The sequence below is a fragment of the Halichoerus grypus genome, chromosome 15 (genome assembly GCF_964656455.1).
Source record: "Halichoerus grypus chromosome 15, mHalGry1.hap1.1, whole genome shotgun sequence".
Classification (NCBI taxonomy): Eukaryota; Metazoa; Chordata; class Mammalia; order Carnivora; family Phocidae; genus Halichoerus; species Halichoerus grypus.
Genome location: NC_135726.1, coordinates 26719997 through 26734332, shown reverse-complemented (window position 1 = coordinate 26734332; position 14336 = coordinate 26719997). Strand labels below are relative to the sequence as shown.

At 54.0% G+C, this 14336-nt stretch overlaps 2 protein-coding genes across 10 annotated transcripts in view; both read left to right on the top strand.

Annotated features, from left to right (window-relative positions):
* Nucleotides 1-6879, top strand: part of NLRC5 (NLR family CARD domain containing 5) — an 84147-nt gene extending 77268 nt beyond the window's left edge. For 6 of the 9 annotated variants that reach the window (XM_078063684.1, XM_036068962.2, XM_078063687.1 and 3 more), the window contains 10 exons: nt 801-884; nt 1273-1356; nt 1663-1746; nt 1886-1963; nt 2210-2293; nt 2379-2450; nt 2737-2820; nt 4495-4578; nt 4889-4972; nt 5798-6879. In XM_078063684.1, the coding sequence (XP_077919810.1) occupies nt 801-884; nt 1273-1356; nt 1663-1746; nt 1886-1963; nt 2210-2293; nt 2379-2450; nt 2737-2820; nt 4495-4578; nt 4889-4972; nt 5798-5909 (850 nt within the window). In that variant the 3' untranslated portion in view covers nt 5910-6879. Of the gene's footprint in view, nt 1-800; nt 885-1272; nt 1357-1456; nt 1564-1662; nt 1747-1885; nt 1964-2209; nt 2294-2378; nt 2451-2736; nt 2821-4494; nt 4579-4888; nt 4973-5797 lie in introns of those variants that run through there. The other 3 variants (XM_078063688.1, XM_078063689.1, XM_078063690.1) reach the window with 3 other exon arrangements.
* A 130-nt stretch (nt 6880-7009) lies between these two features.
* Nucleotides 7010-14336, top strand: part of CPNE2 (copine 2) — a 53166-nt gene continuing 45839 nt past the window's right edge. Inside the window, exons 1-2 of the mRNA XM_078063700.1 lie at nt 7010-8369; nt 8470-8662. The gene's annotated coding sequence lies outside the window, so the exon portion shown is untranslated. The remainder of the gene's footprint in view (nt 8370-8469; nt 8663-14336) is intronic.

Genomic DNA, 14336 nt, shown 5'->3' with positions numbered 1-14336 from the left:
TGCAAAATATAAAATGCGGTGACTACAGATAAACCCAAGAGACAACACAAAGCATCGCTTTGTGTCTCCCCAAGTCCCCACCCCCATACTGGCCGAGTAGAGTCCACGACAGAAGAGGTCAGAGAGTTCTGGAAAGCATATCTGATGGGACTAGGTCATTTCATCCAAAATTAATTTTTAGAAAGGCACTTCCCTAAAGTTTAATTTGTGAAATGAAAGAAAACAAAACAATCTTCAAATTCTCAACACAGGGCTGAGACAGTTGGACTCCGCTGGTTTGTTGGGTTTTGTTTTCGCCATTCAAGGGGGCAGGGCAAGGTCAGGGCGCAGAAAGGGCAATAAACTGGCTTTATGGAAAAGCCCAGCATTTGCACCGATTAGAACACCTATGCCGTGGAGAAATGATTTGCCTGGATTGCGGAGCCCTGTGAAATTGGCTTTCAGCCGGGGTGGCCCGGCGCCTCCTGACACACAGGCTGTGGCAAAGCCTGGCCAGACCGAAAACTATGGCCATGGCTCCCGGGCAGGGGACGGGGGCGCTCTGGCCTTGCATTTCCACCTTGCCTGGGAGTCACGAGCGGTCCTGGGCCGGTCATGGCTCCTCCCTGGGCTCAGTTTTCTCATCTGGACTCTGGGTCCAGTCATTCCCACCTTGCCTGTCCCCCTCCCCAGCCCCTGAAGTTTAGTGATTGGCATATGGGTTCCTGGATGTATAAAAGCTTTGCAAACTGTAGAGTTCTTAGCACAGCACCTGCAAAGGCCTAGGCCCCTGCTCCTGACCAAGGCCTCTGCTCCTCCAGCCTGAGCAGGAACGGTATTTGTGATGTCGGCTGCTACCAGCTTTTCGAGGCTCTCAGAGCGGCCAGCAGCTTGAAGGAGCTGGGGTGAGTTGCCTAGCCCTCCCCCAACCCAAGACAACTTTGGCAGGGTCAGATGACAAAAGCAAGGGGCTCCCTGATGGAGTATGCCCTGCCCAGCTTAGTCCCGCTTCCCACTGCATGACCCCAGGCCTAGGCCTTCAGGGGACCCCAAGATAGGATGTGAGAGTGTGGACTGCAGCAAGAGGGATTCAGGTCAGACATCGGGGAGAACATCCTAAACAGAAGACAAGGGTTTGAAGTCCTCACCTAACACAGGGTGAGGGGACTCGCTCAGTGTGAGCGGGGGCCTCTCTCCAGATGTCGGCCTGCTCTTCTGTTCTGGGAGGAGGATGTGGACAAAATGACATGGGTGGCAGGCGGATGGTTCCAGTTCTACTGTTCTCTCCCCAAGCTTGAGCCACAACCAGATCAGAGACATCGGCGCCCAGCACTTAGCTGCCGTCCTCCCAGGGCTGCCCGAGCTCAGGAAGATAGAGTGAGTGGTCAGTCCTACTGACAGGGGCCCTCAGGAGCCACACGGCGGTCGGGGGAGACACTGGCCCCCGCTCAGGCTGACATCCCTCCCCCACCCTCAGTGTCCAAGTGGTGGGGCTGGCTTACGTGTAACTGCCCTGCCAACTTTGAGACCTTCAGCCAGCGCAGGCCCTGCTCCTCTCTGGCCCTTTCTGCCCCATCAGGCAGAGAAGGTGTGTGGCAGGGGTGTGGTCTCTTGAGCCCTAGCAGGGGCGGTGGGGTGGGGGGACCTGGGTGTCCAAGGGTCTAATGTCTGCCCCGCCCTCAGCCTCTCAGGGAATGGCATTGGCCCAGATGGGGGAGTGCGGTTGGCAGAGTCTCTCGCCCTTTGCAAGCACTTGGAGGAGCTGATGTGAGTGTGTCCCCACTGCCCTCTGCCCTTTGTGTCCCCACTGCCCTCCTGGCCTTTGTGGTCCCCAGGGGGCCCAGGGTAGTGCAGGGGTCTGGAGCCAGCCTGCCCGGTGCTCAGCCTCATCCCTCTCGTCTTCCAGGCTTGGCTACAATGTCCTGGGGAATATCACAGCCCTGGAGCTGGCCCAGAGACTGCCCCAGCACCTGAGAGTCCTGCAGTGAGTGTCCCTCCGCTGGGGGGCTTCTGCTGGGCTGGCTGGGTGGGGTTCCCTGGGAGCGCTGGGTTATCAAGGCCCCCACTGACTGAGCTGCCCGGCCTTAGGTCAAACCGTGGTAGGTCGTCGTAGGGCTGCCTGCCTGCACCCTGCCCACTCCCTTGATTCTGGAGTCTGGAAGGCTCCCAATCCCCACACCCGGTCCCCCCACCCCCCGCTCCCCTCACCCACCCACTCCCCTTTCCCCAGCCTGCCATCTAGCGGTCTGAGTCAAGAGGGGGCGCTGATCCTGAGCCAGGCCCTGGATGGACTCCCATATGTGGAGGAGATCAAGTGAGTGGGGGCCATGGAGCCCGGGCAGAGGAGCAGCCAGGGAGGGTCTGGGGGCTCCTCTCACAAGTGTCTCCCTGCCCTACAGCTTGGCAGAGAACAGTCTGGCCAGAGAGGTCCCACATTTCCATCAGGGGCTCCCCCTGCTCAGGCAGATAGAGTAAGTAACCTCTGCTGACTACCTGGGGAGCTGGGCTGGGGGCGGGGCGGGGGGGCAGCCCTTCTCTGACACCTGGGAAGGCCTTTGAAGTGACAGAGGCCTCAGGTATAAGGGAGCCTGGGGCAAAAAGGGGCACCTTTCTAAGTCTCCCCCCCCTTCCCCCCCCCACCCTGGCCACTCCTCTCCCTCCTACTCTGACTGCACGGTGGGGCAGAAGCAAGCCGGCTGGGCTGGAGATGCCCCTGACTCAGATACCCTTTCATCCCATCCTCTTGTTTGTCCCCAGCCTCGTTTCGTGTGAGATTGACAACCACGCTGCCAAGCCCCTTGCCGCCAGCCTGGCTCTCTGCCCAGCCCTGGAGGAAATCCTGTGAGTGCTTGGACGAAGCCTGAGCTGGGAAAAGCAGGTGTCTGGGGGCCTGGCCTGGCTGCCCACCACTGTCCAGCCTAAAACTGGTCACCTTCCTCCCCAGCCGGCCCCCCATCTGTAAATGGGGAAGGTCATTCTTACTTAAACCTCCTTTCGAGGAAGTTTGAACCTTTTGGCCATTGAGCGATGTTGGGCAAATCCATTCAGCCCCTCCTGCCTGTTTCCCCACCTGTGGAGTGGCGGAGGGGAGGCGGGGAGGTAGACTAGCCGGTCTCTAAAAGCTCTTTGCCCCTGACCTTCCCTTTGGGAGGCGGCTGGATAGATCACCTCACCTGGTTTATGGAGCCTCAATTTATAAACCACCTGCTCGTAGTGAAACATGGCTGAAACCAGCATGCCCCCCACCTGCCTGCTGGCCATGCCCACCTCCCTCTTGGCAATCAGAGGCGCTCTGACCTTGGGCAGCCACAGGGGCAAACCACACTGCCAGCACTAGCCTGCGACCCTGACCACGCGATGGAAGAAAATACTGTTTCCTAGGGTACAGGATGCAGGGGATTCTAAGAGGATATTAGGTTTGCATCTTAAAGGACTTTTTAAAAACATTTTTATTTAAATTCAATTAACATATAATGTGTTATCGGTTTCAGAGGTGCAGGCTTGTGATTCATCAGGTTTATATAACACCCAGTGCTCGTTACATCACATGCCCTCCTTAATGTCCGTCACCCAGTTACCCCCTCCCTCCATGCCCCTTCCTCTCCAGCAACCTCAGTTTGTTTCCTATGATTAAGAGTCTCTTATGGTTTGTCCATCTTAAAGGTTTTAATCTTTCTCATTACATGACACCAAAGAGAAAGTCTCAGATCCATGCTAAGGCATCTTTAACACCTAACACTGGTGATTCTCCTTATTTATTTATTTATTTTTTACTTGAAAAGCCAAGAAATATTGTATATGACCATGGAGCAGATAATTATTTCATACCAAAGATAAATTAGAGATTAGCCAGTGCAACCTAATTGTCATGGTCTTGAAATATTACCACGCCAGAGAGGGCTTGAATTTTTTCCGCTTCAGTTTTTCTTTGCGAGTCTCCCTTTTTAACCAGCAGGGGGCAGGCCACAGGCTCAGCACCTTTGGAAGGACATAGGTTCCAACTAGAAGTTAATACTGTTGTCTGTGCTGTGTTTATCCTTGTAACTACCTTCTATTTAGGGTTGTCAACACAGGTTTCCCATTGATAGTAGTGATAAGTATTTCCTGATTAATTTCTTAAAGTAAAAACAAAAGCAGGGGGGAGGACTGCTTTAAAGAAAAATGGGGTGCATGGATAGGGCAAACATTATGATGGAGGCACATGCAAGGTAGAAGTTTGGATCAGGACATTGTTGCTGGAGACCATGTGCTCTGAATTCTCTGGACAGCCAGCTCTCAAGCTGTCTGGGCTCTTGAGGGATGACCAGCTCAAAAATGCAGTTGGGGGGAGGAAGGGAACACCTCCGTCCTGAAAAGTCTTCAGGGAGGGCGCACAAGCACCCCATCAAGTGGCCTTTCTTGCACCTGCGTGGCAGCCTCCGCCGTTGGCCCCCAGCCCTCCCCACCTGCCACCTTGTCTCTACCCCTCGACCTCACTGTTCTGCCACCACTGACCTCAGGACCCCTCCCTTGCAGGCTGTCCTGGAATCTGCTCGGGGATGAGGCGGCTGCCGAGCTGGCCCGGGTCCTGCCGCAGATGAGCCGGCTGAAGAGAATGGAGTATGAGGGGCACATCCTGGGAAACCAGAACTGGGGGAGGACATGAAGGGGGACCTCCATCCTTGGGGAAAGCCAAGAGGCCACTGGGTCAGGCCCCTGCCTGCCAGAGAGCCCTCACTGAGTTGCACATTCTGGTCCAAGCCCCTGCCAACCTTAGCTCTCCCTGGGTCCCAGCCTTCAGCCTTCCTGCTGCACTGTTGTCTGTTGGGTTCTGTAAGCATCTTGGCCTGGGGGCGGGGCATATAGGGGAGCCCATGCCCCACACTCATGCCAGTTTCTCTTTCCCCTTTCTCTGCTATCTGTTGAGAAGCCTGGAGAAGAACCAGATCACAGCTTGTGGAGCCTGGCTCCTGGTCGAAGGGCTGGCACAAGGGTCTGGCATCCAAGTCATTCGGTAAAAGGGGCTCACAGGGGCAGGGATGATGGGTGGGAGGCCACACCGACCTCTACAATGGAAGGGAACTCCCTGTAGGAGAGGCGAGACCTGGCTTGGGGATTATCAGAGGAGACTTGAATTTCTCCACCAAGAATTTGGCAGCACACAGACCTGGATCAAATCCCAGCTCTGCCATTTGCCAGTTACGGAACTTTATGTCAGTAACTCCATCTCTCTTGACCTCAATTTCCTCATCTGTAAAGTGGGCTCAACGATAGTATCTACCTCAGAAAGTTGCTGTGAGGACTAAACAATTATATAAAGCACTGAGCCCAATACCTAGCACATAGTAAGCACTTAAAAATGGTATAATCAGAGCCACCACATACAGCCGTATAGGTTGTGCACTGCACAAGGTCATTGCCTCTACGGGACATCATTCACATAGTAGATATGTTGGATTTCTAATAAATGTAGTGAAGTGGCTTGTTTAATAGAAATCAATATTTCATGACAATTTCAAATGATGGAAGTAAAGTGTCGTGAAGAAGGGGAGCGTTTTCCTTATTTGCACAAATATGTCATATGAGCATGGTCCTGGCTGCGATCACGAGCTCCTAGGGATGAAGACTGAGTGGGAGAAGTCAGGAGCTGGATGTGGAGGACACCATCCCCCTAGGGGAGCCATGCTGGTCTAAGCTGCCTCTGCCAGGTAGCTCTGGGCATGCATGGTTCTTCCCCTCTTGGGCCTGGGTCTCCGCATCTGTAGATGGGACAGGGGATGGAGACAAGAGGATGAGCAAGCCGCTCCTAGAGCTGAGTGCCTGTCTCTGTGCCCTGCAGCCTCTGGAACAACCCCATCTCCCCCGACATGGCCCAGTGTCTGCAGAGCCAGGAGCCCAGGCTGGACTTCGCTTTCTTCGACAAGCAGCCCCAGCCCCCTCGGGGTAGTTGATGGCCCCCCTCGAGATCCTTCGAATTCAGCCAAGTGAAGCCAACTTCCACTCACCAGGACGGAGGGCTCAGGAAAAGAGCTTCAGCTGGGTGCCCCTGCATGCTGCCCCAAGAAGGAGGAGCATATTTGTCTTGCCACGGTCTTCAGGAAGGGACCAGGAACCTTATATGGCCAAAAGACTACCCTGTATTGCATGGGACAGGCATGACCAGTTGGGGACATGTCACACAATGAAAGTGTCATGATGTGATATGTGACACAGGTCACACACGGCAGAATTCTATGCGACGTTCCATGGAACTTGCAGCGTGGCCTCGGGGTCAGTGGCATGGGTCCTGGCACCACACCATGGCAGGACACATGATCTGTGGTTCGCACAGGACATGTGACAGATGCTCATATCATATGACATGTGGCTGGCCAGATACCCTCAGGCTGGTATAAAATCTAATTTATTACTTTTTAAAGCCAAGGATGTATTTATACATTGCATTTTCAGAGCAGCATGGCCAGGGAGTGTTCTCCATCCAGAAATGGGATGGGGAGAGTGTCCAAGCACTGAGTAGCCCAGTGGCCTGAGGGCCAAGCCAGGACTCAGCCATGAGGCTTTTGGATGAGTCCTGTCTTGCCTCAAGCCTCAGTTTTCCCATTTGTAAATGGGATGGCTCCCTCCTCTTAAACCCTAGCTTCCAAAGACTTTGGGCCCAGATCTAGGTATGGTCTTCGGGAATGGACGGGCCCAGTGTGACCTATGTCACGGAAAAAGCCAGGTCTAAGGGTGTGGAGATACCAAGATAATCAGGGAAGGCCACTGGGTCTAGAAACTACCTCAGCAGGATCTGGGTGAGCTCCCAGCAGGGGCTGCATGTGCTACCTGATGTTCTTGTTCTTTCCAAAAGGGCCCGAGGATGGCCCTGCCACACTTGAAGCAAAATTTGACTAATAAATGTGGATGGTGTCCCAGCCTCTACCCTGAGTCTGATGTGTCCTGCTAACTCACCAAGGTCAGGAGTGTTTCACCCCCTGCCCCAGGGCCTGGAGAGCAGGACAGACCACAGAGAGATGACCTGAGAGGAACACTGGCCTCGGAGTCAGGAGACACGGGGTCAAGTCCAGACGCTGTCTCTGCATGGTCACGGGCTCGTGGGCAAGTTGCCTCTCCGCTCCGGAGTCAGCAGCACCGTGAGGGTATTATAGAAGCTCAAAGTGTTAGAAACATTCTTTGTTTGACTTGCGTGATACTTAAACTCTTTTCTGAATCAGTCGTCAATGTTTATAAGTGAGAGCTTTGACATGAAAATCCAGATTTTCAGCTTTCGTTAGGTGTTAGGGAATCGGGGAATCTGTGGAGTGGTTTGACCGTGCCCCTTAGATGTAGCACACACCTCTGTTTGCCCCAGTCCCCACCACTCCCCAGTGTGCCCCCCTCCCTTTTGCTGCTTGCCTGGTCCTTGTGAAGGCCTGGAAATCTCCTGACCTGGAGGGGGCCACTGGTGGGTGGTACGTAAAAAACATGGCTTGGGAAGTCAGATGGGCATGGAGTGGACTGTGACTTGACTCCTTGCTGTCTGTCTTCGAAGACAGAAACTATTTCTGGACATGGGTTAGTAATATCCCTTGGCCCCCAGGACCTTCGGAGGCATCCAGGAAGCACAGTATACAAAGTCCCTAGTAGGCAGCAGGTACCGGTTCCATGCTAGCTCCCTTCCCCTTTCAGGGATGAGTATTATATGAAGTGAAGAGATGCTTGAAATGACGGGAGAACAGCACCCACTGCCTGTCACCCGCCTGTGCGCTGAACAAGTAGATCCCTGGAGAAGCTTTCTTCCAGAGCCACACCCCATTGTGAAAAGCAGGCAGGCGGGGTGCAGTTCCGGCCTACCACCACTAGAGGGCAGGTTGCCCCACTGGTGATTCCTGAGATGGCTTCCTTGGCCATTGAGCCCAGAATGAGGTTAAGAGGTGATGCTAGGAGCTGTTCCCACCTGGCCCAGGAGCCTGGGATGTCCTGCCTGCTGGTGGCTTACCTGGATGGCTCAGCCCTGACCTTTGCCGCCCTCCACATTGTCGCCGGTCCCCTGGCAAGCACAAGGAGAAAGTCCTCCGGCCAAGTGCCAAGCACCCACACCCCGCGGGAGGACACTCTTATCAGGCCCAGGTCAGGGCACACCTGGCAGCGAATGGTGTCATCCGCCTGGTTGTGGGGGAGGGGAGAGGCAGGCAGAGGTTCTAACAAGTGTTCCCGGAAAACTTGAGCCCCAGATTCTGTCTCGCCTCCCCAGGAAATGATGCTGAGGTGACCATGGGCCCTCGGGGTGCACCGTCCTACCCAGGGGGCCCTGTGCTGTTTCTCTCTTTATCCAGCACTGGAGTATGAGTCCCTCCAAGCCCGAAGATGACTTGCCCAAGGAAGTCATGGCTGAGGAAGGAACAGAGCACCAAGCAGAAGCTCTAGGCCAGGTGAAATGCACACCGGGAGAGCCTCAAGCTCAGGGACACTCTCCATTTGCTGTTTATTCGTTTACTTGTTCCTCTTTCTTTCCCCTTCTGCTCTGCCCAGGTTCTAAAGCCCAAGAAACTTTCAGCAGCTGCCTTGAGATAAACGGTTTCTTCAGCACTGCAGAGTTGGCTGGGCCCAGTCACCCTGCTCATTTTATTCATCTTCCTCTTCGGCCACCTGCTTGCTGGGAGGCCTGGACTGTTTCTCTCCAACACGGATGAGGTCCAGTGTCCCTGCCCCCTTCCTCTGAACAGTAAGCTGTTTAAATATCTACATGAAACAAACGCAATTCAAAGAAAGTAAGGCTGTGGCCAAGTGAGCAGTGTAATGAAAATGGCACTCCCAGGTTCTGGACAAGAGTCTTCTCCCCGGGAATGTGGTTGGGCCAGTAAGTGCCCGTGTCTGTCTGCAAGGCTGGGAGAAGCTCATTTTGCTACTTCGTCACTTGGCCTCTGTCCTTTATGATGGGAGTCACAGTCTCCCTTCTTGTCGCCACAGGCCTCAAATCCTCCCAGATTGCCCCTTCCATCTTGTCCCCAAACACACCCATCTGAAATCCACTGCCCAGGCCGATACTTCTTGAACTATAAAGTCACAGTTATGGAAACTGTCACATGCATGGAATCATCTGGGCATCTTGTTAACATGCGGATGCAGGTTCAGCAGGTGTTGGGCAGGGCCTAGGATTCTGCATTTCTAAGAAGCGCCGCCCTGCCCAAGTGATATCTATCCTGCTGGACCACACCTAGCTTCACAAGGCTGTTGACCAGGGAGTGGGGCTCACCCCTGCCTGCAGGTTAGAATCACCTGGGGAGCTTTTTTAAATGCCTTTTTAAAAAGCAGAGTATTTCGGGCGCCTGGGTGGCTCAGTTGGTTGGGCGACTGCCTTCGGCTCAGGTCATGATCCTGGAGTCCCAGGATCGAGTCCCGCATCGGGCTCCTTGCTCAGCGGGGAGTCTGCTTCTCTCTCTGACCCTCCCCTATCTCATTCTCTCTCTCAAATAAATAAATAAAAATCTTTAAAAAAATAAAAATAAAAAGCAGAGTATTTCGGACCCCCCCCCCCAGGCAAAGTGGATAAGCAGCCTTAGGTGGAGACTCCCAGGTGTGGAGTATGAGGCTTCTTGAGAAAGCTCGGCAAGTCTCTACCCCCGTCCCCCTTCTTTTGTCCCGAGGATCCTGGTGACCCTCTCCTTCCAGAGGAGGACACTGAGACCCAGAGATTTTTCCCGACTTGTCCAAAGGCACATAGCTAGCTAGTAAGGGGTCGCACCAGGAAGCAAGCCTGTGTTTCGTGACTTTTTATTTTCGCTCATTTTTCTCTCCAGTTTCAGTGAGATTTACCTGACATACTGCCCTGTAGGCGTTCAAGTGTACAGGCCAAGGACTTGACTCGCATATATCGTGAAATGATGGCCACAATAAGTTAATTAACATCCAGGATCTCCTGGAGTTACCAAAAAAAAAAAAAAAGTGAGAAAGAAAAAAATGTTTTTTTCCTTGAGATGAAAGCTCTTAGGATCTACTCTCGCAACCACTTTCAAATTTTGCGACTCAGTCCCACAGGGGAAGACCCAGTTTTCTCATCTGTACAGTGAGGGGATGAGCAAACTGAAACAAGGCACAAGGACCCATTTTTATCAGCGCTGCAAAGGTGACCTTCTGGTTAATTCTCCCTCGGGGAGGGTTTTGAATCCTCTGTCACCTGCCTTGCCTGGTGATTGTTCTGTAGGGCTTCCACCATCCGTGACCTCCTCTAGACCCATAGCTATCATCGGGGCAAGAATCTCCTCCTGTTTTTACAAAGGAGAAAACAGAGGCCCAGAGAGGAACAAGACTTGCCAAGGTCGCACAGCCAGTATTCCGTGGAGCTTCAATTCCAATCATGGAACAGGAAGGAAGTTGAGGAGGTCCTGGCTGGGGATTTAACTGGTCTGCAGGTCTGTGCGTTCTTCAGAGAGCCCCCCGCACCAAGTCTGGAGGGCTGTGCATTCTACCTAGCACTGCTCCTGCCCCAAACCCCCCTGCAAAGGCCAAGGCCAGACCAGAGGGCGGTGGCCCCACCCCAGCCAGGGCTGGACACACCCTCTGGACACATCCCCAAGCTTCCAGGAAAAGACCTTGCACGGCTGCCTTGGTAAAGATCCTCCCAGGGCTGGTCTCAGGAAGTTCTGGGGACAACTGGTCTGCCTCCCGGCCCGGCCCGGCAGCCTCCCCAGCCAGTGAAGCACCCTGCCCCCAGCCCGAGTGTCTCCCAGCCTCTAGAACTGGAGTCCTCCCTGGCCCTGGCCCTGGCCCTGGGAAACTGTACCTTGTTGCTCATCCCGCACAAATTCCAGCCCTGCCCTGGCTGCCTAGAAAGTAACCTTTGCCCTGAGGAAGAGGCAACAGAAAAGGCACTTTCACTAGAGAACAAAGGCCAATTGGGGTCCCCAGGTTGAGTGCCTAGGACAGAAGCATCCAGTTTCCTGGGCTGCAACTGCGGTCCCCACCGCCCCATGAATATTTCAGCGCAAGGTTGGGGCTGATGGAGGTGTCTGGGGCTGACTGGAAGGGCAGGGGCTGCCTGGGCATCCTGACCCTAGAAGGGGGCATCCCTGCATTACAGCGACCACAACTCTGGAACTTAAAGATAGTCCCAGTGTCTAGGCGTGCTTGGTACTATTCCAACCACATAAGGGTCTCGCTGAACTCCCACAAGCATCCCAAGAAGCAGATATTAAATCTATCCTTCCATTTTACTGAGGAGGAGACTGAGGCCCAGAGGATTGAGTGATCTCACCCAGGCAGTAACAAGAGCGACTGGGATTCAAACCCAGAGCCACGACTCCATGCCTGAAATCTGGAGATTCTTGAGGGGATGTCTCCATCATGGGTATATCTCCATATCAACTCCCTGAGGCAGACGGTATTCTCCGAAGACGGCCACCACCATATCTCCCATGACAGTGACAGTCCTCTCACTGAGGGGCGGGCCCATGGAGGGAGCTGGTAACTACAAAAGTGACAGCTTATGACTTCCAAGGCTAAGGTTCTATAAAAGATAACAAGGCTTCCACCTGGTTCTCTTGGGATGCTGCTCACTCTTGGAAACCAGCTGCCACATTCTGAGGAAGCCCAGGCCACCTGAATGGTCATGGATAGGTGTTCCAGCGGACGACTCCAGCTGAGGTCCCAGCTGACAGCATCGACGGCCAGACGTAGGCCTTCTAGAGAACTCCAGCCTCTGTTAGGGTCTGACTGCAACTGTTTGAGCAATCCTAAACAAGAACCATCCCAGCTGAGCTCAGGTGACCCGCCCCCAGAGCCTTGAGAGATAGAGAATAAGATCTGGGGTGATTTGTGGGGTGCAGCATCAATAACCAGGACCCTCTCCACCCTCAACCCCCTCACGCATGCCTGAGGCCAGCCAGGGCCTGCTACACCACGCGCTTTTGGAGTGTCTTTAATTCACAAGCACACTGAAGTGTATAGGCGACCCTGGTTATTCTCATCTGTCTGTCCAGACAGCCTGAACTGTGGACACAAACACCCAGACGGCAGGTGCTTTATACACACACACACACACACACACACACACACACACAATATAGACCTATTTCAGGAAATCGAGGCCTTCTGGTTTTGCAGAGAGATCTCTACCAGGGCGAGGAAAGACTCCCTTCAACATTTTGCTGTAACAGCCTTGCATTGTGTGTGGATCAAGGACAGAGTGTAGAATCAACACATGATGGACACTTGGCCTTCATCAGTTGACCTCTGGCCTCTCCTGATCCCTGACTTTGTTTTAGACAGCTTTCTTGAGATAGAATATTCACCCCTTTAAAGTATACAAGTCAGTGGGCTGAGTGTACCTACAGTCTACAACCACTGCCGTCATCTACTTTCAGGACATTTTTAATCATCTCCCAAGAAACCCCGTTTTTTTTTTTTTTAAGATTTTATTTATTTTTGCGAGAAAAAGAACATGAGCGGGGGGAGGGCAGAGGGAGAAGCAGGCTTCCCACTGAGCAGGGAGCCCGATTGCGGGGCTCCATCCCAGGACCCTGGGATCATGACCTGAGCCAAAGGCAGACGCTTAACCGACTGAACCCCCCCAGGCGCTCAAAACCCCACATTAATAGCAATCACTCCCCAATCTCTCCTCCCAGGCCAAGAGAACCACTAAGCTGCTTTCCATGTCTGTGGACTTGTCTACTGTGGACATTTCATAGAAATGGAATCACACAATATGTGGTCTTTTGTGACTGGCTCCTTTCACTTAGCATCATGGTTTCAAACTTCGTCCAGATCGTATGCACGCCACACCTTTCCATGACTGAATAATATTCCATGGTATGGATAGACCACATTTTGTTTATCCATTCATTGCTTAATGGGCATTTGAGTTGTCCCCAGTTTTTGGCTATTCTGAACCATGCTGCAGTGAACAAACATTTGTGTAGGAGTTTTTGTTTGGACATAGGTTTTCATTTCCCCTGGGCAGCTACTTAGGAGTGGAATTGCTCTGATCCCTGACCTTTATTATATTCTGTCCCTTTGGCCAGGGATCCAGGATCTTCTTCACCCTGGGCAGGCCCAACTACCTCATCCTTCAGGGCTCCTAGAGGAAGTCTGACTTCCATGGCTGAGTTGGGTCTTCTGTGCCACCCCACCTCCAGCTTTTTCACTTTTCACAAAATAATACAATTACCTGGGACATGGGCTTGCTCCAGAGAGGTGCGAACTTGAGGGGAGGGACTGTGCTTGGGTTCACCTTTGTTCATCCCAGGACCTGCCCCTCCTGTGGTTCTGAAGCAAGGAGAGGAAAGGGATGCTGGGGGCCAGATCAATCAGGAAGGCTTCCTGGAGGAGGTGGGGCTGGAGCTGGGTCTAAGTATGCCTATAGATTGATTTGCGCCACAGCTGGGCTGAGGGCTTTGAAGACTTCGGTGGAGGAAAGGTGTTGAAGACTTCGGTGGAGGAAAGGTGAGGAGAGCTTGGAGAAAGGAAGGATGGATGGGGGACAGGCAGGCAAAGAACAAAGCTCAGAGCCCTGGGGTTTCTTAGTGGCCGCCCCTCTAAGGCTGCAAAGTGCTTGTGACTCAGACTGGAGGGAGGTTCACAGGCTGCCGAGTGAGTCTCCTAGTTAACCCTCTCCTACCTGGAATGGAAAACCCACAACCGAAGCGCCCGGTCCTTGAGCCGCAGGGCCAAGGGCTTTGGACGTGGCCGCGAGATCTCCTCCAATCTGGTTCAATGAGGCTCAGCCGTCCGAGGCCATGAATTGGGGGTGGGAGGTGCACATAAATACCAATGAGTGATCTGCAGCAGGAGCGCCCGGCGACAGATGCATTTCTTAAGAATTGGTGCTTCTTCTAGGGTAAAAGAAGGCCTTCTCAGAAAGGGGGGGGGGGCTCGGTGCCAGGGCCTCAAGACCCCCTTAATTATGCTCCCGCTAATTAGCCCCAGGCACTGTTGAAACTGTCTTTATCTTATCGTCTCTGCCAGAGGAATATGTGTCATCTTCCCAGTGTCTGGCGACAAGAAAATGCCGAGCCCTTTTACTACGGAAGGGGCGGGGGGGGTGGGTGGGGGAGAGACACTGCGGTCCTAGAGCTGCTCAATGCGGCCCAGAACCTAGCCCTGCGGTGTACCCCCCGAGGGCGCTGAGCGCAGCCCTGGGGGTCGAGGCCGCAGGCGGCGCGCTGGGGCCCCCGCAGGCCCCGGGCTGAGCCCACCCCTCGGTTCCCGCATCCGCGGCCCTGAGCGCACGGTGCTCGGAACTCGGAGGTGCCCGCGGCTCCGGCGAGGCCGGCCAGGGTGGGTGCGAGCCGGCGGCGCTCCGATCCGCGGAGTCCCAGCCTCGAACGTTCGGACCCTCGGATTCCGGCCTCGAGCGTTCGGACCCTCGGGTCCCGACCCCGGGCGTTCGGCCCCCGCGGCGC